At 46.6% G+C, this 23,137-nt stretch overlaps 1 protein-coding gene across 1 annotated transcript in view; it reads right to left on the reverse strand.

Annotated features, from left to right (window-relative positions):
* Positions 1-4,481: 4,481 nt before the first annotated feature.
* The window catches only part of SIGIRR (single Ig and TIR domain containing), a 76,369-nt gene continuing 57,713 nt past the window's right edge, over positions 4,482-23,137 (reverse strand). Inside the window, exons 7-10 of the mRNA XM_068260097.1 lie at positions 13,827-13,929; positions 13,598-13,748; positions 7,257-7,419; positions 4,482-7,172 (exon numbers count right to left, since the gene is read on the reverse strand). Of these exons, the coding sequence (XP_068116198.1) occupies positions 7,009-7,172; positions 7,257-7,419; positions 13,598-13,748; positions 13,827-13,929 (581 nt within the window). The 3' untranslated portion in view covers positions 4,482-7,008. The remainder of the gene's footprint in view (positions 7,173-7,256; positions 7,420-13,597; positions 13,749-13,826; positions 13,930-23,137) is intronic.

The following is a 23,137-nucleotide window of genomic DNA, read 5'->3' on the forward strand; positions in this document are numbered from 1 at the left end:
CACGGGGCTGGCAGAAGCTCCAGGTAAGTAAAACACTTTGTTTTATACCAATTCACAGTTCCAGTTTAAATATTACAATGCACCTCTTACATGTTTATGTGTTTTTTTATGGCCTACATTACTACTGATTTTATACTTGAATAAAGTGTGAGCTTCTAGATCCTTAGGGATTTCCTTACACCTGAGTGAGGAAAGTTTAATTCTTTTCAAATGTTTTCCCTGTGGTTGTCAGTGTAATAGCCTGGTTTCTATTTAATACTTTGCTTCTATACTGTCTGAAAAACAAAAAACCTGAAGTGGATGCAGTATGCATCTGCAATCACGTGCCCACTATCCCACAAAGCACTCAGCTGATTGGCCCATGGTCAGGCCCGGATTTACCTCACAGGAGCCTATTGGCACAGATGTCCTGGTACCCTAGACTCCGCCTTCCATGAGCCTACAAACCCCCACCACACTGCACGGCTAGTGTACACACTGGCCCAGATGTCACTTTTTCCTGACTTCCCTTGCCTGTCATAGGTAGCTAAGGTGCGTACATCAAAAAAGGGCGTCGGGAAAAAAGGGCGCGTGGTGTAAACGATAAGCAGTATTTTCGTTTATAGAAATATTGTGTAGAATTTCATTTACAAATAGTGTTTTAAGAATTTATAAATCATTAAATAATGTGTATGAGATCGGCAATTCTTAAAACGTTAATCTTCCCTGTTTCTAAACTGAAACTTATATTTACGTTTGTTAAAAACCCTCCCTGTACCTATCCCTAACCCCTAGACCCCCTGGTGGTGCCTAAACCTAAGACCCCCCTGTTAGTGCCTAAACCTAAGACCCCCCTGTTGATGCCTAAACCTAAGAACCCCCTGTTGGTGCCTAAACCTAAGACCCCCCTGTTGGTGCCTAAACCTAAGACCCCCCTGTTGGTGCCTAAACCTAAGACCCCCCTGGTGGTGCCTAAACCTAAGACCCCCCTGGTGGTGCCTAAACCTAAGACCCCCCTGGTGGTGCCTAAACCTAAGACCCCTTATGGATAATAATGTTTTACAAACATGAATAAATAAAAAATGTAAATAAAAAAATGTAAATAATTTTTTTGGGTGGATAATAATGTTTTAGAAATGTTTTAGAAATAGTGATTTAGAATCTTTATAAACGTTATTCGTCACGGGCTCATTTCGTAAAGTTAAATCATCACAAGCACAGTTATAAAACCTTAAAAATCTCCGGGCGCCGTTTGTAAAACGTTAATAATTTTCCCTGTTCTGCGCCCATTAAACGATATTTATAATGGGAGTGAATGGGGCGCCCTTTTTGTCCACTTGTCTCATGCGCCCAAATCTCCTGCTTCCAGCTAAGGTGCCCCTTAGTAGTCAGTGGAATGCTGAGAGCTGGTTGAGTAACCTCTCTTTTTGCTCTTCTAGGAGCTCTGTAAAGGGAAGGAGGGAGGGCGGCGCTCTGGGAGGGGAGTCTGCCTCCTTTCCATCATCAGGCGCCTGTAGGCATGTGCCTACAGTGCCTTATGGTAAATTCCGGCCCTGCCCATGGTGCTGGGGCTGTGAATTGTGATAAGCTGCTACCTTATGGTGCCTGTAACTTTTCCAAACAACATTATTATTATTATTTATTGAATTTATAAAGCGCCAACATATTACGCAGCGCTGTAATATTCACTTGGAGAATTTTTTTTTATTTTTGGTGAGACATTTTTATCTTCACATATACAGTAGTTTTCTTACAATTCCATTTGACAAGAGAAAAATAGCACATTTAACAGTAATATTTCTTTATACACAAATATAACAAAATATGCATATCTGCAAATATACAACTGATTATTTTTCCCATAAGGTATTTGACACAAGACATTGGAATGTATATAGCATAAGTAAACACTTGTGTGTAGGCCAGGAATTTGCTTCTGTGCAATCTGTGATTTTATATCATTATTAGCAGGTGATGCTCAGGGGTTTATACACATTCCTAGCAGACAGCATTGCATTATGGGAGTGTTTCATAACACGATTGCTGGAGACATCTATATTGGCTCCCATTCTACCTAGCGTTTTTCTATTACATTTGCTTGTGTAAAAATAAATAATTGATATGTGAGCAGTTTAATGTTAAAAGTCATATACGTCACTTCATTTCATAAAGAGAGCTAAATTTACCTTTAGAAAGTGCTGTGTGAGATTAACAGTAATGCATTTTACATGAAATTCCCTTCATCCCTCCCATACACAATTCACATTTCACATTCACACCAGGAAGACAGCAAAAGGCCTGCCCTGCGGTAAGAAGAGATGGGCACTGTTACATCTACCGTCTATTCTTTGTGGTCCTGAAACAGCCATACATCATGCACATTGATGGCAGAAGGGGCTATTCACACTGTCACACTGCCTTTTTTCCAGAAATACATGGCAGCTGCATTGCTCTCACCATTCAGTCACACTGAATGGGACAGCACTACATTGCACACAGAAATTCACAGAACAACAGTGCGTTGTAGGGAGCGAGAACAACCTTGTGTAAATCGTAACTGTTCTGGTGTGTGAGGGCGGGGCCGCAGCAGAGAAGGGTAACTTCCCTGTGTTATTGCCGCCTCTTGCCAATGTGCTGCACGCTGCTCTTCATCTTCTCAGCTCTTCCGCCTTCACAGCCGACCTGGCAGTAAAGGCGGGAGTATAGAAAAATATATAAAGGCAATACTGCGCTAATGTGACCTGTTTGTCTATGGAGATATAAAATATAAAATGGGAAGTGGAGTGCACATCAAGAAAAGTCACCGTCTCTAGTTCAATTCAGGGATATAGAGGCCGCCATATTTATTTGCTGTTAAAGAGTACCTGAGACGACCCCAATTGTAGCATTTACACTTACCTGGGGCTTCCTCCAGCCCCATGTACTCCGTTCCCTACCTCACTGATTGTGTGACCACTGCTGTGAAGAAGCAGTTTTCTGTCACTAGCGGGGGTGTGGTAAAGGTTTACGTTTACTACAAATAAAAGCTCAACAGGGCATTTACGTTATGTACACATTTTACATAGTGTTAGCCTCAACTATTTGGACACAACGGTTTAGTAATGATGGCTGCACTGACATACAGCTCAGCTAGGTGTTGAGCAATGTGTTCTGCTGTAAAGGGAGGGGATGGGGGACAAGAGGAGGAGAAGGAGTTTCTCTGTCAGGACAACAACAGAACATCAGTGTTGCCTTTTAGCGACCCAGCACCATGGACAATACTGTACTAATGATGCTGGGGGACAGTCATACTTGTATTAGATTTTTGTCACCGTAAGCGATCATTTGTGATTGTTTCAGGTGAAAATCATAGTGTGTACATGGCTTTAGAAATAACATCATATAAGCACATTCATTCACATTGCCCTCAGTGACTTCTCTCATAAGTGTTCATGTCTAGTCAGTAATTTCCGAGAGGGTGAAGTGAGACTAAAGAGTAGGTCAATATCTGAAAGAGGAGTAAGGCAGGCACTCAGGGAATAAACCCGGGGATGAAGTGCAGCAGGTGAATGCGGGTCAAACGTTTACCCTCAGCAGAAGCTACGTGCTCAAAACTGTTGATGTGCAGTATCATAAGACATATAGCAAGAGGAAAAGTTAGTCTGGCACTGTAGCTTTTAATGTGGATCAGCAAACATTTGTACATGAAAACAGTGTTGTGGCATGAGTAGCAAACTAATACACTGTGTCACAAAATACTCATCGTGCTGCTGCTGAGGTGAGGGATGGACGTCCGTGGGCGCCAGTGGGTGCACGGCCTTACGACCGTTTCGCTGTGGAATAAGCCTTGCTTCTTCTGAGGCCTGTGCGCCCACGGACGTCCATCCCTCACCTCAGCAGCAGCACGATGAGTATTTTGTGACACAGTGTATTAGTTTGCTACTCATGCCACAACACTGTTTTCATGTACAAATGTTTGCTGATCCACATTAAAAGCTACAGTGCCAGACTAACTTTTCCTCTTGCTATAAGACTAAAGAGTAGACAGACAGTCCCAGACTGAGGAAGAAGAATCACACTGCAGAGTATAGCCAGCATGTAGTACAAAGGAGACAGGTGCAATCAGGAAGCGGCTTCTGTTTTCAGTCAGCCGAGGCAGTGAGGGATGGAGCTGGACAGGCACTGGGTGGAAATATGGTAGATCAATACCAATGGAGTCAGAATGCTGCATCTAACTTTTAACATTATAAATGAATTGCTGCTGCGGGAAATTCAGTGCTAAGAATACATGCAGTAGCAACACTTGATAATACATACCCGGTAACTACATTAGTGTTATTAAAAACGAGTGACCTAAGCCCGTTTAAAAACGGGCTCTAAGTCTGTCACCAACACGTGCGCAACCACACGCCCACTGCGCGCACCTGCCTGCCACGGCCCGCCCTCTGGTCCGTCCTGCGTCCTGTCCCAATGGCTGTCAGTGCAGGACATGCACAGTAGCATAAAAGCACTGACACAGGGACGCAGGGACACTTGCCTTTTATTAGGTAGGATAACCTTTACATTAGAGTAAATGCAATAGCGCTGGCGATTTATAATGTCAACATAGCCTAACAGAAGCAGTCAGTACCGCCTGTGTTCTAGCACAGGAAAGGTGAGTAAAAGGCGGTACCTTGATTGATTGTCTGGACTCTAGATGCCCTCACTCTGTATGCTTACTAGTGGCTTAAAGGAGTTATCAGGCTATTATTATCAAAATAAGCGCTACTTACCGGGGGCTTTCTCCAGCCCCAAGCTCCCAGCATGTCCCTCGCCGCAGCTCACTCCTGGTCCGCGGGGACCAGGAGCGAGCTGCGGCGAATGGCTGCATGTAGATCTGCGGCGAGGGACATGCTGGTAGCTTAGGGCTGAAGGAAGCCCCCGGTAAGTAGCACTTATTTTGATAATAATAGCCTCCTTTAAGTAAATGACAGGGCGGTACTTCAGATGGGTTTAGAGGGTATTTGGGTTTGATTTATTTAATCAAGCAAAAAACATGTTTTGACTTTTATAAAAAAAAAAAAAACACCTCGTTTAAAATGAACCTGAATTAGTACAGTATTTTAGGCAATTACAAGCAATGGCGTGAATGTTTCATGGTTATTTATATGCATTCCGGGTGTAATCCTAATAAATAAAAATGATTGAGGGGGCACTAGAGATAATATGACCTGTACCAGGTGGTACTTCGGTGAGCAGTGATTCAAAAGGGATACATACCAAATTAGTGTTGAGAAACCCTGCTCTACGTTTTGGATTGCCCAGAAGCTCTTCTGCTGGATCCATCTGAAAATGGCGTCTGCAAATAATGGCGCACGGTGTTGCCGCTAATCCGTTTGTCGCTTATCGCTATTTAACGTTAAAGCCTTATCGTTATTTAGCTCTGTTTATTTTATTAAAAATTAGCGTTAACATTGTATCATTATTTAGCGGTGATATGAAAGATATACCTAACCCTACTCTCACACAGAACCCTCTCTGTACCTATCCCTAACCCCTAGGCCCCCCTGGTGGTGCCTAACCCTAACCACCCCCCTGGTGGTGCCTAACCCTAATCACCCCCCTGGTGGTGCCTAACCCTAAATCTCCCTGGTGGTGCCTAACCCTAAGACCCCTCTGGTGGTGCCTAACCCTAAGACCTCCCTGGTGGTGCCTAACCCTAAGACCCCCCTGGTGGTGCCCAACCCTAAACCTCCCCTGGTGGTGCCTAACCCTAAGACCCCCCTGGCGGTGCTTAACCCTAAATCTCCCCTGGTGGTGCCTAACCCTAACCTTGACAGTGTTACATTAAATCCATTCACCGTTTTGCAGTTAAATAACGTCTGCAGTTTGGCTTATGTAGGGCGCTATTGACAAGTAATGCTACTGTGCGCAATAACGTCTGCTGTTTGGCATTTGAACGGCACTATTGATAAATAACGTTACTTTGTGCCGTTTTTCTTCTTTTTCCCCTATGCGGCATTATTATGCAGTACTAACAATAAATAGTGATAAGCGTATCCTTTTAATGCAGCGCCATTTTTATACATAGGCGCTGTGCGCAATTATTCACTGATCCGCTTTAGCTGGCTTCTGAAGCAGCAGACTTCCCCCACAACCATTTTTTGCTATAGGTGTAGTCTCCAGGAAGCTCAGTTTTCATCGGGGATTAGACAGGCATCTTTTTTTTCCATAATAAGTCCAGAATAAAGCTGAAATATCCTAAATCTACATTCTGACTCCAGTTTCCATGTACATCTCACTTTTATACATCTGTCTTCACAGAAGAAGGGATCAGCTTTTTGTTTCCACCTTGCATTAGATCAGTCACTCAACGAATTTGAGCTTGAATTGTGAATTTTACCTGCGTGGTGTCACTGTTTCTTTGTCATATGCAGTTGTGTTTCTGAACATCTCCCTGGTGGTGCCTAATGCTGGGAATACACGGTTCGTTTTTGCCTTCGTTTAAACCTTCGATTCGTTCGGTAAACGAATCGAGTGTTGAAAACGTATGTGAAAATAGTCATAATCTCATTATAGTTTCGATTAATAGACCCCAAAAACGAACGACTAGTGATCGAACATGTTTGATATTATCTCTCTTTATCCATCTAATCGAGCCATTGGTAGGCTTGATGGCTGTTCAGATCGATTATATATTCGTTTATGCTAGTCCGTCCCTGTAAAAAGGGATTTTCGTTTCGTTTCTTTGCAGCCTTCGATCATTGGAAAAACGAAACCATCAGAATCGGAAAAAAAACCTAAACCGTGGGTGGTGATATTAACCGTATGACTGATTATTTCGGGATCGAAAAGGACAAAAGGCACAATCGAAACGAAGGTTTAAACGAAGGCAAAAACGAACCGTGTATTCCCAGCATAACCCTAAGACCTTATCTTGTGTTATCACATTAGCTTGGCTGGTAATCAGTGTCTCTGCTTCTTCATAAATAATACTCTGGTCCTTCCATGTCCACAATGAGGACAGCTCTCTTTCTGGTCCATTTGTTTTGCCTGGTTCTTCTCATCTGTCTACAAGTCAGGCTCAGTCACCAGACAGTAATAATCTGCCCTGGCTGAGTAGTTGCGGGAGCCTAAGTCTGAGATGTCCACATCAGCGGCGTGTTCTCTGTCTGCTGTGTGCCTCACTGGTGCCATGCGAGGAGGTGGAGCTTTATAAAAAGACCTTCTTACCCCTGGGGAGAAAATGCTGCATTAGTACACAGATACACAGAAAATGTCAGACAACAGAGTGAAAAGCACATTTTCCCATGTGCTACCTAGATCTCCATCGGGGTCAGGATCTGCAGTCTCACTGTTCACAGTCAACATGGGGTCCTTGTCATCCTGACGCTGGATCTGAGGATCTCCTTGCCCATCTGTAAGGGCAATTTTCCGAGGTAGAGCAAGACGCATCTCCTTCCAGAAATCTGATGCTGGAGACTGTGCCGAAAAGAGAGGAAACATGACAAGGAATTAGGCAATTTTTCATATATCATGTTTTTATTTTCCAAAGCGAAAAATCCATTGGAAACCAATGGATTTCATGTAATGGAACTTTGAATGTAGGTTTTTTTAAAAGTACAAGTGTTCGTTCAAAGGACACTATGAAAAGTCTAAACTGTCCAGGGGAGTTAGAAATGGGGCAAACACTTGGCCATATTGCTGTCACTGAAGATTTTGGCACATGGGAATTTTTATTGGGCATTAGCCGTAAAGACAGAGGAAGATAACAGTGGCGCACTGGGTGCAAGCAGTAAAACTGAATTTTGTTTACAAAGGTGAGTAATGGTAAAAGCCATCAGACAAGGCTAGATATCTATAAGGAAGATTGGGGATTAGATGAGGGAGGGGGGCCTTATCAGTTAAGATATTAGGTTAGTTGTCATTTGTTAACGTTTAGAAGAAAGGTTAAGATCAGGCATAAGGAAATTGGTTTTTTTTACCAGCAAGGGGTTAATCTTAAAGGAGAGGTTTGGGGTTAAGTGTTAGGAAGGGGTTCATAAGAGTGAGGACAGTAGGCATAAGGAAGAAGTTAAAATTAAAGGGGCACTATGGCAAAATTATGCTGTTCCATTATCCCTACATCAGTTATTTAAGGTGGAAAGCATAAATTTCACCATAGAGTTTGTGTTAAAAAAAAATTGCTCCTAACACCACTCTACTCCCCTACACAGCAGAGCTGTGTCATTATATCAGATCTCCCTGATAAGAAAGCTTTGGACTGCTTTGGACTGCTCTCTGCTAAAGGGGCCCATACACCTAATGATTTTCCCGCCGATATACAGAAGATTCGATCACTGTGATAGAATCTACTGTGAAATCGTCGCGCAAACGCTGGCAGAACAACCGATTTCCATCCGAAATCAATCGTTCCCGTCGATCTGTCCGTGCGGAAGATTTTTCTCGATCGCTGGTGGGTCAGGAGTGCGTCAATAGCGGCGTTTGAATGCCTGACGACTGACGCAATACAGCGGCGATACATTACCTGTTCCGGCCGGCATGACTCCCCCGGTCTCCGCTGTCTTCTTCTCCGCTCCAGGGCTGCAGCTTCACTGAACTTCCTGTCCCGGCAGGAAGTTTAAACAGTAGAGCGCCCTCTGTCTAAACTTTGCCTGGACAGGAAGTTCAGTGAAGCCAGCCGGTCCAGAACCCAGCGCGGAGAGGACAACAGCAAAGACCGGGGGAGTCATGCCGGCCGGAACAGGTAATGTATAGCTGGCGGGCAAGCGGCGGTGGCAGCTCCACAGATTGTGATCGGTTTCATGCTGAAATCGATTCACAATCTGTTTGCAGTAAAGGCAGCCATATGATCCTTCTCTGATCAGATTTGATCAGAGAGAGATCTATCTGTTGGTCGATCTGATGGCAAATCGACCAGTGTATGGCCTTTAATAGACACTCTAAACGGCTGATTATAACTAGGCTGGCTCACACACACTATTGTTTTCACATGTAACTAACTTAGTAAATAAACAGGCTGCTAAGTAACTATTTAGCAGCCTGTTTATTTATTTACTTATTATGCTGGGCATACACTGTTAGATCCGGCGGCTCGATTAGCCGCCGGATCGACTCCTGCCACGTCCCCGCTCGTCCCCGCGGCCGCCTGGATTGATTCCCGCTCGTCCCCGTGGGCGCTTCCTTATCTTCCGCTCGGTTTCCGCTATTGTCCGCCCGTAGGTATCGAGCGGGGAATTGATCCGCGTGGTGATCGAACCTATCGGAAATTATCAATCGAGCCATCAGTGGCTATATATATATATTTCTGTACAAAAAAATGTTTTGATTAATAAACTTTATTCCCATACTTTACATTAATATATTACTAATTTTAAAATATTAATATGAAGGAAAAATAACCAGGATAGAAAGGACCTGTGTGGTCTGAACCATGTAACAACAAATTTTTCTTATGAAATCTTTATGGTATGCGTTACTAGGGGTGTGATGGGGCATGATAAGGGGCGTGGCAAGGGCATGGCTTAAGTGTCCCTCTTTCTCATCTCAAAAAGTTGGAAGCTACGTTCACGTTACTCTGGAATATTCTCAGTTTGTTTTTTGTGGAAATATCATGGGATCTCCAAAAAGGCTGCCTTCATCTTCTTGATGCGGCTTTTAACACCAGCACTGGCACTGCCATCCATTGTCATCAGGCTGCCCAGATACTGAAACTCAGTCACAGTATCTATATGTTTTCCATACACCTGAAACTTTCATTTAGGATCTACGTTGCTGTTTAATTGCATCTCTATAGTTTTCTTGCAGTTAATTATCAGACCTACCTTCCTGCTCTCCTCTAGTAGATGGGCTAACTTTATTTCCATATTTTGGAAATTTTGGGACAGTAAGCAAACATCATCTGCAAAGTCGAGATCCTCTTTATGTTGTGTCAGCCCCCATTGTAGTCCAGTTCTGTTTCCAAGGCATGTATTCCTCTTGACCAGATCCATTACTATCAGGAATATAGTGGGATAGAGGGTGCATCCCTGTTTGACTCCTGAGTTGACTTCTATTGAATCACTTAGCATGCCATTGTGAACAACTTGGCATGTATAGCAAACGGGGAACAGAGGCGCCAGCAGGGTAAAAGTGGATAAAACCTTTAAAATTTGCTTGGAGGAAGCGGAGGACTTACCTCCATAAAGCAGATACGAAAGACTGTCTGTATAATAGTAATCATATTTATTATATAGTACCCCAAAAGTGCAATGCGTTTTGCAGGCCACGCCCGCTTCATCAGGCAATAAACGTGGGGACAAACAGAATTTCAGCAGTAGCAGGAGTAGCGCCTCAGACTGAGAGGCGCTACTCCTGCTACTGTTGAGACGCTACTCCTGCTACTGCTGAAATTCTGTTTGTCCCCACGTTTATTGCCTGATGAAGTGGGCGTGGCCTGCAAAATGTGTTGCACTTTTGGGGTACTGTATAATAAATGTGATTACTATTATACAGACAGTCTTTCGTGTCTGCTTTATGGAGGTAAGTCCACCGCTTCCTCCAAGCAAATTTTAAAGGTTTTATCCACTTTTACCCTGCTGGCGCCTCTGTTCCCCGTTTGCTGTACCGTGTCCACCCCTGGTGGAGGGGTGATCTACCCCTTTTCTGATCTACAGAGAGCGACTTCTTAATCCTGAGTGAGGACAGGTCTAATCTCCTCACCTGCCTATACAGTGGTTGCCTTTGTGGTAACCCACGTTTGTGAGTATACTCTTCTCACTAATTATCTTTACTAATTTTATGTTGAACATACTACACTATTTTGGGCTCTCGGTTTCTCTAACCTTAACTTGGCATGTATAATCCTCATAGAATTGCTTTATAAGGATTATGAGATTTCTTGGCATTCCATATTTCTCTAAAAATCTCCACATAGACTCTCTTTCCAAGGAGTCAATTACCTTGAGAAAATCTATGAAGACCAAATACAATGGGACTCCTAGTTCCAGACATTGTTCTATTATAATGCACAGTGTGTGTATTTGTTCGGTGCAAGATCTATTCTTGCAGAAGCCAGCTTGTTCTCCCCTGAGTTTTTGATCCACATAGTCTTTCACTCGATCTAGTAAAATTCTTGTAAATATTTAAAGGGACTCCGAGCAGTGCAGAAACTATGGAAAGATGCATATCATTTTAAAGCTCTCTTTCTCCTCTTTCCAATGATATATAAACCACCACCCTACGTCTTTTAGTTTTCGCTATTTTCGCGATTGAAATTGCCGCGACTGTGATTTCGATCGCGAAAATAGAGAAAACTAAAAGGTGTAGGGCAACGATTTAGGTGTCGTCAGAAAGAGGAGAAAGAGAGCTTTAAAATGATATCCATCAAGCCATAGTTATATTGTATTACACAGGACGACACTTTCCCCAGTGTCAGCAGCTCCATTCTGCTGAATGCAGCTGCTGACTTTGACAAAAAGTCGCCCTGTGTAATACAATATAACTATGGCTTGATGGATATCATTTTAAAGCTCTCTTTCTCCTCTTTCTGACGACACCTACATCGTTGCCCAACGCCTTTTAGTTTTCTCTATTTTCGCGATCGAAATCGCGGCCGCGGCAATTTCAATCGCGAAAATAGCGAAAACTAAAAGGCGTAGGGTGGCGGTTTATATATCATTGGAAAGAGGAGAAAGAGAGCTTTAAAATGATGTTCATCTTTCCATAGTTTCTGCACTGCTCGGAGTCCCTTTAACTGAGAATAGATAGCAATGTGATCCCCCGCCAATTATCACACACCGTTGTATCACCCTTTTTTGGCATCTTCACAAGGACAACCTTTTTCCAGTCAGTAGGAATTTGATGTTCCTCCCAGATTTTCTCAAACAGTGGCTGTAAAGGTGCAGCTGAAATGTCAGCATCTTCTTTTAACATTTCTGCTGTAATGTTATCGATCCCCGATGCTTTGCCACGTTTCAGATTCTCAATGGCCTTGATGATTTATTCTTTCCTTGGTGCTTCTCTGTTTATGAGGGAGTGGTAGCAGCCTTTGATTACTTTTCATCACCTCTTCTTTACCCTCCCTAAAAATTTCACCTACATCATGCAGTTCTGTCAGGGACATACTGCGCAGTGGAGTTTCCTTTATGTCCCCCTGTATCCAAAGGAGGATACAGGGGGACAGAAAGTAAAAGGAAGGAGGACACAGGAAATATGGAGACAGAGGGGGGCGGAGGACAACACAGGGACTCAAAGAGGGATGAAAGAGGACACAGTGAGAAACGAGGACACAAAGGGGGATGGAGAAGGACATGGGCCAAACAAGGATACAGGGGGACACAAGGGGGACAGATTAGGGCACAGGGTATAAATGGGGACACAGAGAGGGCCAGAGGACACGAGACAATGCATAAAATGGCGGGCGGGCATTTTAATTGTTTTTGACAAGGGGTACATTGAAAACATTTCATCAAGGGTGCCTTGACCTGGAAACTGAGAACCACTGGGTTAGGGTTAAGCATCAGAAGGGGGATATTTAGGGGTAGACATTGGGGGAGAGCCGGTTAGGCTTTGGAGGGGGGGATGTTTAGGGTTAGGCATCAGTGAAGGGGTGGTTAAGGTTAGGCATCGGTAGAGGGAGGGCTCTCTGTGAGAATAGGGTTAGGTTTAGCTGTTATAAAATATCGTATAATTTACAGATATTTTACTATCGTAACTCGCACTGCAAAATAGTAGGATAACTGTAGATTTACTGATATTCCACCACTGGCTATTTCAGGGGCCGACATTTCTGGGCACTCTTTTTGCCTGTACACAACCAGATTTCCTGTTTCCATGGCAGCTGTGCAATCTTGTGGAAGGCAGTGGGTGGGAAGTGATAGTTTATAAATAGGACTGCACTGTTACTCCCCTTCATTCAAAGTCATTACATGGCACAATTAAAGTGGCACTATGGTGAAAATGATGCTGTTCCATTATCCCCACCATCTTGTATTTAATAGGGACAACATACATTTCTCCATAGAACTTGTGTTAAAAAAAAAGCTCCTAACAGCAATTTTACTCTTCTACACAGCGGATCTGCGTCACTAAATCAGCTGTTCCTGACAGGGATGCAACAGTTGCCTGCTCCGTGCTCTCTCCTAACTGCTATCAGCCTTCTGTATCACTCACACACCGATTTATAACTCGGCTCACACGTAGTGTGCGTCTCACATGTTAAAGGGATCCTGAGGTGACAGGGATATGGAGGATGCCAGTTGCCTGGCTTCCTGCTGATCTTTCTGGTCAGTTGTGTCTGAATTACACACCTGAATTAAGCATACAGCTAATCCAGTCAGAAGGTCAGTCATGATCTGCTTACTTTTTCAGTGTCTATGGCTAAAAGTATTAGAAGCAGAGGATCAGCAGAACAGCCAGGCAATTTGCATGGTTTAAAAGCAAATGAAAATGTCAGTCTCCATAACCCTGTCACTTCAGGTTTTCTTTAAACAGAGTGCATTTCAGTAGTAAACAAATCTCTCCACTGTATGGGCCAGCCTAAGTGTGCCCATCTTTAGTTTGTCTTTGATACAACTTGCGTTTCAGGATTGCGGTGTGTCTGGTGTTTAGACTCACAGAATGCACAATCATGCATAGACTTGATACTGCTGTGCTCCCCCCAGTCCCAACATCCACATACCACAGAGTCAGCCTTCCAGAGCAGCATTTTCAGTGTCCCCCTCTGAGAGTTTAGCAGCTGGATGACTTCTGCAGGCAGCTCTTTATACTGGTTCTCAAAGACAATGAAGATAGGCCTATGGGAGAGCTCCAGCAGGCGGAATATGCCATCCCTGCACACAAAAGCACATCTGTAACAGACATCGGACTCTGCAGCATTTAGACAAGGCGGTTCATTCTGGTAAACTTACCTAAAGCTGTGTTGGCACCATTCCTGTTCTAGATACGCAAGTGACAGGACCACTATCAGACGTCGACAGCGACTCACATTCATAAGCAGTTCAGCAGAGGGCTCTAAACAGAAAAACGGGTTAATGTTTGTAGATCGCTTTATAGTAAAATTATTAATAATTAGTATTTATATAGCGCCGACATCTTCCGCAGCACTGTAGAGATTATATTGTCTTGTCAGTTAACTATCCCTCAAAGGGGCTCACAATCTAATTGCTACCATAGCCATATGTCCATTATAGTCTAGGGCCAATTTTAGGGGGAATTAAATGATCTGTATGTTTTGGGGATGTGCGAGGAAACCCGAGGGCCCGGAGGAAATCCACATAGAAATGGGGAGAACATACAAACTCAGATGCAGATAGTGCCTTGGCTGGGATTTGAACCTGGGACCAAAGCAAGACTGAATTAACTGTTCTATCTAAAGGACTCACTTTTTGCCCCACGAAAAGATTTGATAAAATAGAATTTTGTAGTGACATGGAAGAATTTTTTTGGGAGGATAAGGCTAAAGGAATTTTTTCACAACAGACTTAATTATTCATCATTTGAAGATACTGAATCTGCAAATAGCAAAACCAAACAGAGCAGTACCTGGACACCAAAATCAGGGCGGAACAAGAAATTAGAGTATATTGACAACTTCAGAAAAATAATCAAATTAGAGATACTGGACAAACAAAAATAGACACTCTACAACCTCAATACTCAAGAAAGGAAAGCAATTCTAATGGCCCATACTCACAGGCTACTTTTTGTCCTGTCGCTAGCACACAGGAGCATGTGCGCGACAGGTTTGGCGACAGCTCCTCGCCAGGTCCCTCCACGTACATACGCGGAAGAGGGAATACTGAAGTGACGGAAGCTGTCGCCAACGTTCCTCCCCCTCGCCGGAAGCGCCGTGAATTGTCTATTATGTTGCTGTCGCTAGTCCGCATACACACACGGACTAGCGACAGTTGCGGCGAAGCTGCGGCGGCAACTGTCGCCATGCGATTGACCGCCGCAAATCACCTGGCGACAGCAGCGACGAGCGACGGTTCGGGGTGCACGCCTCATACTCACGGGCGACCTGTCGCCGCAACACGCGCGTGCCACGTGGTTGCAGCGACAATTGTAGCCCGTGAGTATGGGCCATGAGCCTGACAACATAGTAGTTAAACCAGCTGACAAGACTGGTGCTGTAGTGATTTTGGATAAATCCAGCTATATTAAAGAAGCAAACAGACAGCTCTCCAACAACACCAACTACAAAAGACTAGAAACAAACCTCACGTTGCAATACTCAAGGGAATTGAAAAATATGCTTAATGATCTTTCCTCAAAATCATCTACCATACTTACATTAACCTATTTTGGTTCCTGGACGTAGAAACTACGTCCAGGAACCATGCGCACTACCGCGCACTCCCGCGGTCGATCGCGCGCGTGCCCTCCCAGCCGCGGATTCGGTAGCCATGGAATCAATGTATCGGGCTATGGTGCCCGATCACTGATTCCTCTCCCCCGCTGAAAAAGCGACAGCTTCTCTCGGAAGCTGTGCTTTTTCTGGCCGTTGCCTCCCCTCTGCGTCACTCTAATAGAGTGGGGCCGAACCTCCGATTTTAGGTTCGCGAACTTCCGCGGAAGGTTCGGTTCGCGTTAAAGTTCGCGAACCGCAATAGACTTCAATGGGGATGCGAACTTTGAAAAAAAAAATAATTATGCTGGCCACAAAAGTGATGGAAAAGATGTTTCAAGGGGTTTAACACCTGGTGGGGGGCATGGCGGAGTGGGATACATGCCAAAAGTCCCCGGGAAAAATCTGGATTTGACGCAAAGCAGCGTTTTAAGGGCAGAAATCACATTGAATGCTAAATGACAGGCCTAAAGTGCTTTAAAAAAATTGCATGTGTATACATCAATTAGGTAGTGTAATTAAGGTACTGCTTCACACTGACACACCAAACTCACCGTGTAACGCACCGCAAACAGCTGTTTGTGTAGTGACGGCCGTGCTGGACTGGTGCGCACCATGGCGAGAGTGCAGGTTTTGGTGGCTTTACAGCCCATATGGTCGCCTGGCTGATGTAGCTGAATGACAGAACAGTGACTGTCCAGCTGATCAAATTTGGTCTGACCACAATGAAGCAACGACCTTATCTTTTGTGTGCCCCCCGAGACACTCATCTAGGCGCCGGTCATTGCTTCTTTGTGATACGCAAGCCCCTTCACCACGGCAAGGTAATGATCACGAAGGGGAATGGGCGCATGTACATGCCTTTTCTTTTGTTGTTGCAGCTGCCCGCAGTGCAGCCAGAAAAATTAGGCAGTCATGTACACGCACCAGAAAAATTATTACAACGGCCGCTGCTAGCAGCGGCCTAAAAAATTCAGCAATCCGCCTGGAGTCCCGGACCCTGTTGGTGGTGGCGGAGAAGGTAGTCAAGCGGCCTGCAGGCAGACATGCTGTGTGGAGGGACTGGGAGCGACTTAGTCTTCTTGGGGCAGGCCAGGCAGCCAGTCACACGGCATGCAGGCAGAGATGCTGTGTGTGCGGGGACTGACTTAGTCTTGGGGCGGGCAGCAGCCCTCCGGGATCCATGCCTCATTCATTTTGATAAAGGTGAGGTACTTAACACTTTTGTGACTTAGGCGACTTCTCTTCTCTGTGACAATGCCTCCAGCTGCGCTGAAGGTCCTTTCTGACAGGACGCTTGCGGCAGGGCAGGAGAGAAGTTGGATGGCAAATTGGGACAGCTCTGGCCACAGGTCAAGCCTGCGCACCCAGTAGTTCAAGGGTTCCTCATCTCTGTTCACAGCAGTGTCTACATCCACACTTAAGGCCAGGTAGTCGGCTACCTGCCGTTCCAGGCGTTGGTGGAGGGTGGATCCGGAAGGGCTACGGCGAGGCGTTGGACTAAAGAACGTCCGCATGTCCGACATCACCATGAGATCGCTGGAGCGTCCTGTCTTTGACTGCGTGGACACGGGAGGAGGATTAGTGGCAGTGGTACCTTGCTGGCGTTGTGCTGTCACATCACCCTTAAAGGCATTGTAAAGCATAGTTGACAGCTGGTTCTGCATGTGCTGCATCCTTTCCACCTTCCGGTGAGTTGGTAACAGGTCCGCCACTTTGTGCCTGTACCGAGGGTCTAGTAGTGTGGCCACCCAGTACAGCTCATTCCCCTTGAGGTTTTTTATAAGGGGGTCCCTCAACAGGCAGGACAGCAAAAAAGACGACATCTGCACAAAGTCGGATCCAGTACCCTCCATCTCCTCTTGCTCTTCCTCAGTGACGTCAGGTAAGTCAACCTCCTCCCCCCAGCCGCGAACATTACCACGGGAAGGTTGAGCAGCACAAGCCCCTTGCGACGCCTGCTGTGGTTGTTCTCCTGCCGCTGTCCCCTCCTCCTCCTCCTCCCACAAAGAAACACCTTGCTCATCATCCTCTGAGTCTGACTCGTCTTCTGCACACGACTTCTCTTCTTCCTCCTCCTCCCCCCTCTGTGCTGCCGCAGGTGTTGAGGAAACAGCTGGGTCTGATGAAAATTGGTCCCATGCCTGTTCCTGCCGTAACGGTTCCTGGTCACGCTCATTCACAGCTTCATCCGCCACTCTACGCACAGCACGCTCCAAGAAGTAAGCGTAGGGAATTAAGTCGCTGATGGTGCCCTCACTGCGGCTCACCAGGTTGGTCACCTCCTCAAACGGCCGCATGAGCCTGCATGCATTTTTCATCAGTGTCCAGTTGTCGGGCCAGAACATCCCCATCTTCCCAGACTGTTTCATTCTACTGTAGTTGTAGAGGTAGTGGGTCACGGCTTTCTTCTGTTCTAGCAGGCGGGAGAACATGAGCAGGGTCGAGTTCCAGCGAGTCGGGCTATCGCAAATGAGGCGTCTCACCGGCATGTTGTTTTTGCGCTGAATTTCCGCAAAGCGTGCCATGGCTGTGTAAGACCGCCTCAAATGCCCACAGAACTTCCTGGCCTGCTTCAGGACATTCGCTAAGCCAGGGTACTTTGCCACAAATCTTTGAACCACTGGATTCATGACATGTGCCATGCAGGGTATGTGTGTCAGCTTCCCCATATGCAAAGCGGCAAGCAGATTGCTGCCGTTGTCGCACACCACGTTGCCTATCTCCAGGTGGTGCGGGGTCAGCCACTCATCCACCTGTTTCTTAAGAGCAGCCAGGAGAGCTGCTCCAGTGTGACTCTCCGCTTTGAGACAAGACATGTCTAAGATGGCGTGACACCGTCTTACCTGGCATGCAGCATAGGCCCTGCGGAGCTGGGGCTGTGTAGCTGGAGAGGAGAACTGCCACTCAGCCAAGGAGGAGGAGGACAGCGAAGAGCATGTAGCAGGAGGAGAGGAGGTGGCAGGAGGCCTGCCTGCAAGCCGTGGAGGTGTCACAATTTGGTCCGCTGCGCCCTGCTTGCCATCGTTCACCACCAGGTTCACCCAATGGGCTGTGTACGTAATGTAGCGGCCCTGCCCGTGCTTGGCAGACCAGGCATCCGTGGTCAGGTGTACCCTTGACCCAACGCTCTTCGCAAGAGATGACACCACTTGCCTCTCAACTTCACGGTGCAGTTGGGGTATGGCCTTTCTCGAAAAATAAGTGCGGCCTGGCATCTTCCACTGCGGTGTTCCGATGGCCACAAATTTATGGAAGGCCTCAGAGTCTACCAGCCGGTATGGTAACAGCTGCCGAGCTAACAGTTCCGCCACGCCAGCTGTCAGACGCCGGGCAAGGGGGTGACTGGCCGAAATTGGCTTCTTCCGCTCAAACATTTCCTTCACGGACACCTGACTGCTGCTGTGGGCAGAGGAGCAGGAACCGCTCAAGGGCAGAGGCGGAGTGGAGGAGGGTGCCTGTGAAGGTGGGAGAAAGCGGCAGAAGCAGATAATGCACCTGATGGAGGAGGAAGAGGAGAAGGATGGTGGCTTTGCTTTTGTGTGCTGCTGCTGATTTTGCTCAGGTGGCCATCCCATTGCTGTTTGTGCCTTTTCTCCAGGTGCCTTCGTAAGGCACTTGTCCCTACGTGAGTGTTGGCCTTTCCACGGCTCAATTTTTGTTGGCAGAGCAAACAGATGGCTTTGGTCCGATCTGAGGCACACACATTAAAAAATTTCCACACCGCTGAGCCACCCTGGGATGTGGGCACTATGGGGACCTCAGCAGCTGATGCTGAAGGGCAAGTTGGCTGGCTGTACATAGGTGGCGATACATGGTGCCGGACTCTGCCACCAGCTGTTTCTGACGAAGAGCTGCCCCAGCTTCTTTCAGCAACTTCTCTCCTCCTACTACTCTCTGACTCCCCCTCTGAACTGTCCCCCTCTTCATCTCCTCTATTGGGAACATACAGAGGATCCCTATCATCGTCATCATCGTAGTCATCCTGCCCAGCTTCGCTTGACTCAGAAAAATCCAAACATGCACCATCAGTAGGTCCTTCATCCTCCTTACACGTTACATCCATAGTGTTGCCGCGTAACGCAGACATATGAGCTGGCGAAAATTCATCTGGCTGTAACAACAATGGCTGTGCATCAGTGATTTCATCACTAAATAATTCTTGCGAAGTGTCAAATGCAGCGGAAGTGGTGCTAGTAGTAGCGCTGGTGGCTGAGCAAGATGAGGTGTTCTGTGTCGCTAAATACTCAACCACGTCCTGACAATCTTGGGACGTGATGGGACGTGCCTTCTTCCGAGCACTGTACTGTGGGCCAGGTCCACACGAAATTACATTTACACGACCTCGCGCAGACCTGCCGGGTGGCCTTCCTCTGGCTCTGGCACTACCTCTTCCTCTACCTGTTTTGTTCATATCGGGTATGCACGGAGTGGTATATCACACTGCGTGCACTCACGTAGGTAGGTGGGTTCACTTAACTGCACAGGTATGCGCACTGATGCGGTGGGTTCACTGAACAGAACAGGTATACAGTGGCGGGTTCACAGAACAGGTATGCAGTGGCAGGTTCACTGAACACAACAGGTATGCAGTGGCGGGTTCACTAAACAGGTATACAGTGGCGGGTCCACTGAACAGAACAGGTATGCAGTGGTGGGTTCACTGAACACAACAGGTATGCAGTGGCGGGTTCACAGAACAGGTATGCAGTGGCAGGTTCACTGAACACAACAGGTAGGCAGTGGCGGGTTCACTAAACAGGTATACAGTGGCGGGTCCACTGAACAGAACAGGTATGCAGTGGCGGGTTCACTGAACACAACAGGTATGCAGTGGCGGGTTCACAGAACAGGTATGCAGTGGCAGGTTCACTGAACACAACAGGTATGCAGTGGCGGGTTCACTAAACAGGTATACAGTGGCGGGTCCACTGAACAGAACAGGTATGCAGTGGCGGGTTCACTGAACACAACAGGTATGCAGTGGCGGGTTCACAGAACAGGTATGCAGTGGCAGGTTCACTGAACACAACAGGTATGCAGTGGCGGGTTCACTAAACAGTACAGGTATACAGTGGCGGGTTCACTGAACACAACAGGTATGCAGTGGTGGGTTCACTGAACAGGTATGCAGTGGTGGGTTCACAGAACAGGTATGCAGTGGCGGGTTCACTGAACAGTACAGGTATACAGTGGCGGGTTCACTGAACACAACAGGTATGCAGTGGCGGGTTCACTGAACAGTACAGGTATACAGTGGCGGGTTCACTGAACACAACAGGTATGCAGTGGCGGGTTCACTGAACACAACAGGTATGCAGTGGCGGGTTCACAGAACAGGTATGCAGTGGCAGGTTCACTGAACAGAACAGGTATGCAGTGGCGGGTTCACTAAACAGTACAGGTATACAGTGGCGGGTTCACTGAACACAACAGGTATGCAGTGGCGGGTTCACTGAACAGGTATACAGTGGCGGGTTCACTGAACAGAACAGGTATGCAGTGGTGGGTTCACTGAACAGGTATGCAGTGGTGGGTTCACTGAACAGGTATGCAGTGGTGGGTTCACAGCACAGGTATGCAGTGGTGGGTTCACTGAACAGGTATACAGTGGTGGGTTCACAGCACAGGTATGCAGTGGTGGGTTCACAGCACAGGTATGCAGTGGTGGGTTCACTGAACAGGTATGCAGTGGTGGGTTCACAGAACAGGTATGCAGTGGCAGGTTCACTGAACAGGTATGCAGTGGTGGGTTCACTGAACACAACAGGTATGCAGTGGCGGGTTCACTAAACAGTACAGGTATACAGTGGTGGGTTCACTGAACACAACAGGTATGCAGTGGTGGGTTCACAGAACAGGTATGCAGTGGCAGGTTCACTGAACAGGTATGCAGTGGTGGGTTCACAGCACAGGTATGCAGTGGTGGGTTCACAGCACAGGTATGCAGTGGTGGGTTCACTGAACAGGTATGCAGTGGTGGGTTCACAGCACAGGTATGCAGTGGTGGGTTCACAGAACAGGTATGCAGTGGTGGGTTCACAGAACAGGTATGCAGTGGTGGGTTCACAGCACAGGTATGCAGTGGTGGGTTCACAGCACAGGTATGCAGTGGTAGGTTCACTGAACAGGTATGCAGTGGTGGGTCCACAGAACAGGTATGCAGTGGCAGGTTCACTGAACAGGTATGCAGTGGTGGGTTCACTGAACAGGTATGCAGTGGTGGGTTCACTGAACAGGTATGCAGTGGTGGGTTCACTGAACAGGTATGCAGTGGCAGGTTCACTGAACAGGTATGCAGTGGTGGGTTCACAGCACAGGTATGCAGTGGTGGGTTCACTGAACAGGTATGCAGTGGTGGGTTCACAGCACAGGTATGCAGTGGTGGGTTCACAGAACAGGTATGCAGTGGTGGGTTCACAGCACAGGTATGCAGTGGTGGGTTCACAGCACAGGTATGCAGTGGTGGGTTCACAGCACAGGTATGCAGTGGTGGGTTCACAGCACAGGTATGCAGCCAGACAGGAACAAGTTAAGCCTAACTAATCTTTCCCTGAGAGACAGTCTGCAGCAGCTCGCCCTACTCTCACTAACGCAGGCAGCACACGAGTGACCGTAATGGCCGCCGCTGCCTGCCTTATATAAGGGGGGTGGGGCTCCAGGGGCTAGTGTAGCCTAATTGGCTACACTGGGCCTGCTGACTGTGATGTAGAGGGTCAAAGTTGACCCTCCATGTGCATTATGGGGCGAACCGAACTTCCGCAAAGGTTCGCCTGCGGGACGCGAACGCGAACCACGGAAGTTCGCATGGAACCGTTCGCAGGCGAACCGTTCGGCCCAACTCTACACTCTAAGCGTGTGTTACGCTTAGAGTGACGTCATGTAAACAAACTCATGGCCGCCATCTTGTGGCCAAAAAGTAAAACTACAACTAAAAGTAAAAAAAATTAAAAACAACACACAATTACATTATAAAACTATAGTTTACATCCCACCCTCCCAAAAATACCCAAATAAAATGTTTAATATAAAAAAAATAAAAAATTACAATAAGAAAACCAGGATTACGACCTGGTAATTCTATTTTTGACAACCCTCCAGGACAGTGACATTGAGATTTGGGCTCCGCCCCCCAGAAACAGGAAACACCCAGCGTGAGCTCTATAAATCTGTTCCCAGGTATCCACACCTCAGTTGTGCACAAGACCTGAACCTAGTCATACTGGATACCCTAATACTTCTTACCCACATCAAAATACATGATGCTTAACGGGTGGGAACTAAGGACTGTCCTGGAGGGTTGTCAAAAATAGAATTACCAGGTCGTAATCCTGTTTTTTTCGTCCAACCCTCCAGGACAGTGACATTGAGATGATAAACAAGGAATCACCCACCTTAGGGCGGGACCACAGCCTGTAGAACTTTCCTCCCGAAGGACTGTTCTCCTGCTGTCATCAGATCTAGACGGTAATGTCTGACGAACGTGTTGACACTCCTCCATGTTGCTGCCCGGCAGATCTCCGATGCCGATGCCCCAGCTCTATAGGCCCAGGAGGTTGCCATAGCTCTAGTAGAGTGTGCTGTGATCTCTTTAGGTGACTCCAACTGCCTCAATTTGTAAGCTTCCTCAATACAAACCTTGAGCCATCTTGCTATCGAAGCTTTGGTCATTTTTTCTCCCACTTTATTTCCAGTGAAATTAACAAATAACCTGTCTGTTTTCCTGAGTTGCTTCACTCTTTTTAAGTATATTAGTAAGCACCTCCTTACATCCAGCTTGTGCCACTGCTTCTCTTTTGGATGAACTGCTTTATTGCAGAAGGTAGGCAATATTATCTCTTGCCCCCTATTAGACACTGATGATACTTTTGG

This window comes from Hyperolius riggenbachi, chromosome 11, assembly GCF_040937935.1.
Source record: "Hyperolius riggenbachi isolate aHypRig1 chromosome 11, aHypRig1.pri, whole genome shotgun sequence".
NCBI classification, from domain to species: Eukaryota; Metazoa; Chordata; class Amphibia; order Anura; family Hyperoliidae; genus Hyperolius; species Hyperolius riggenbachi.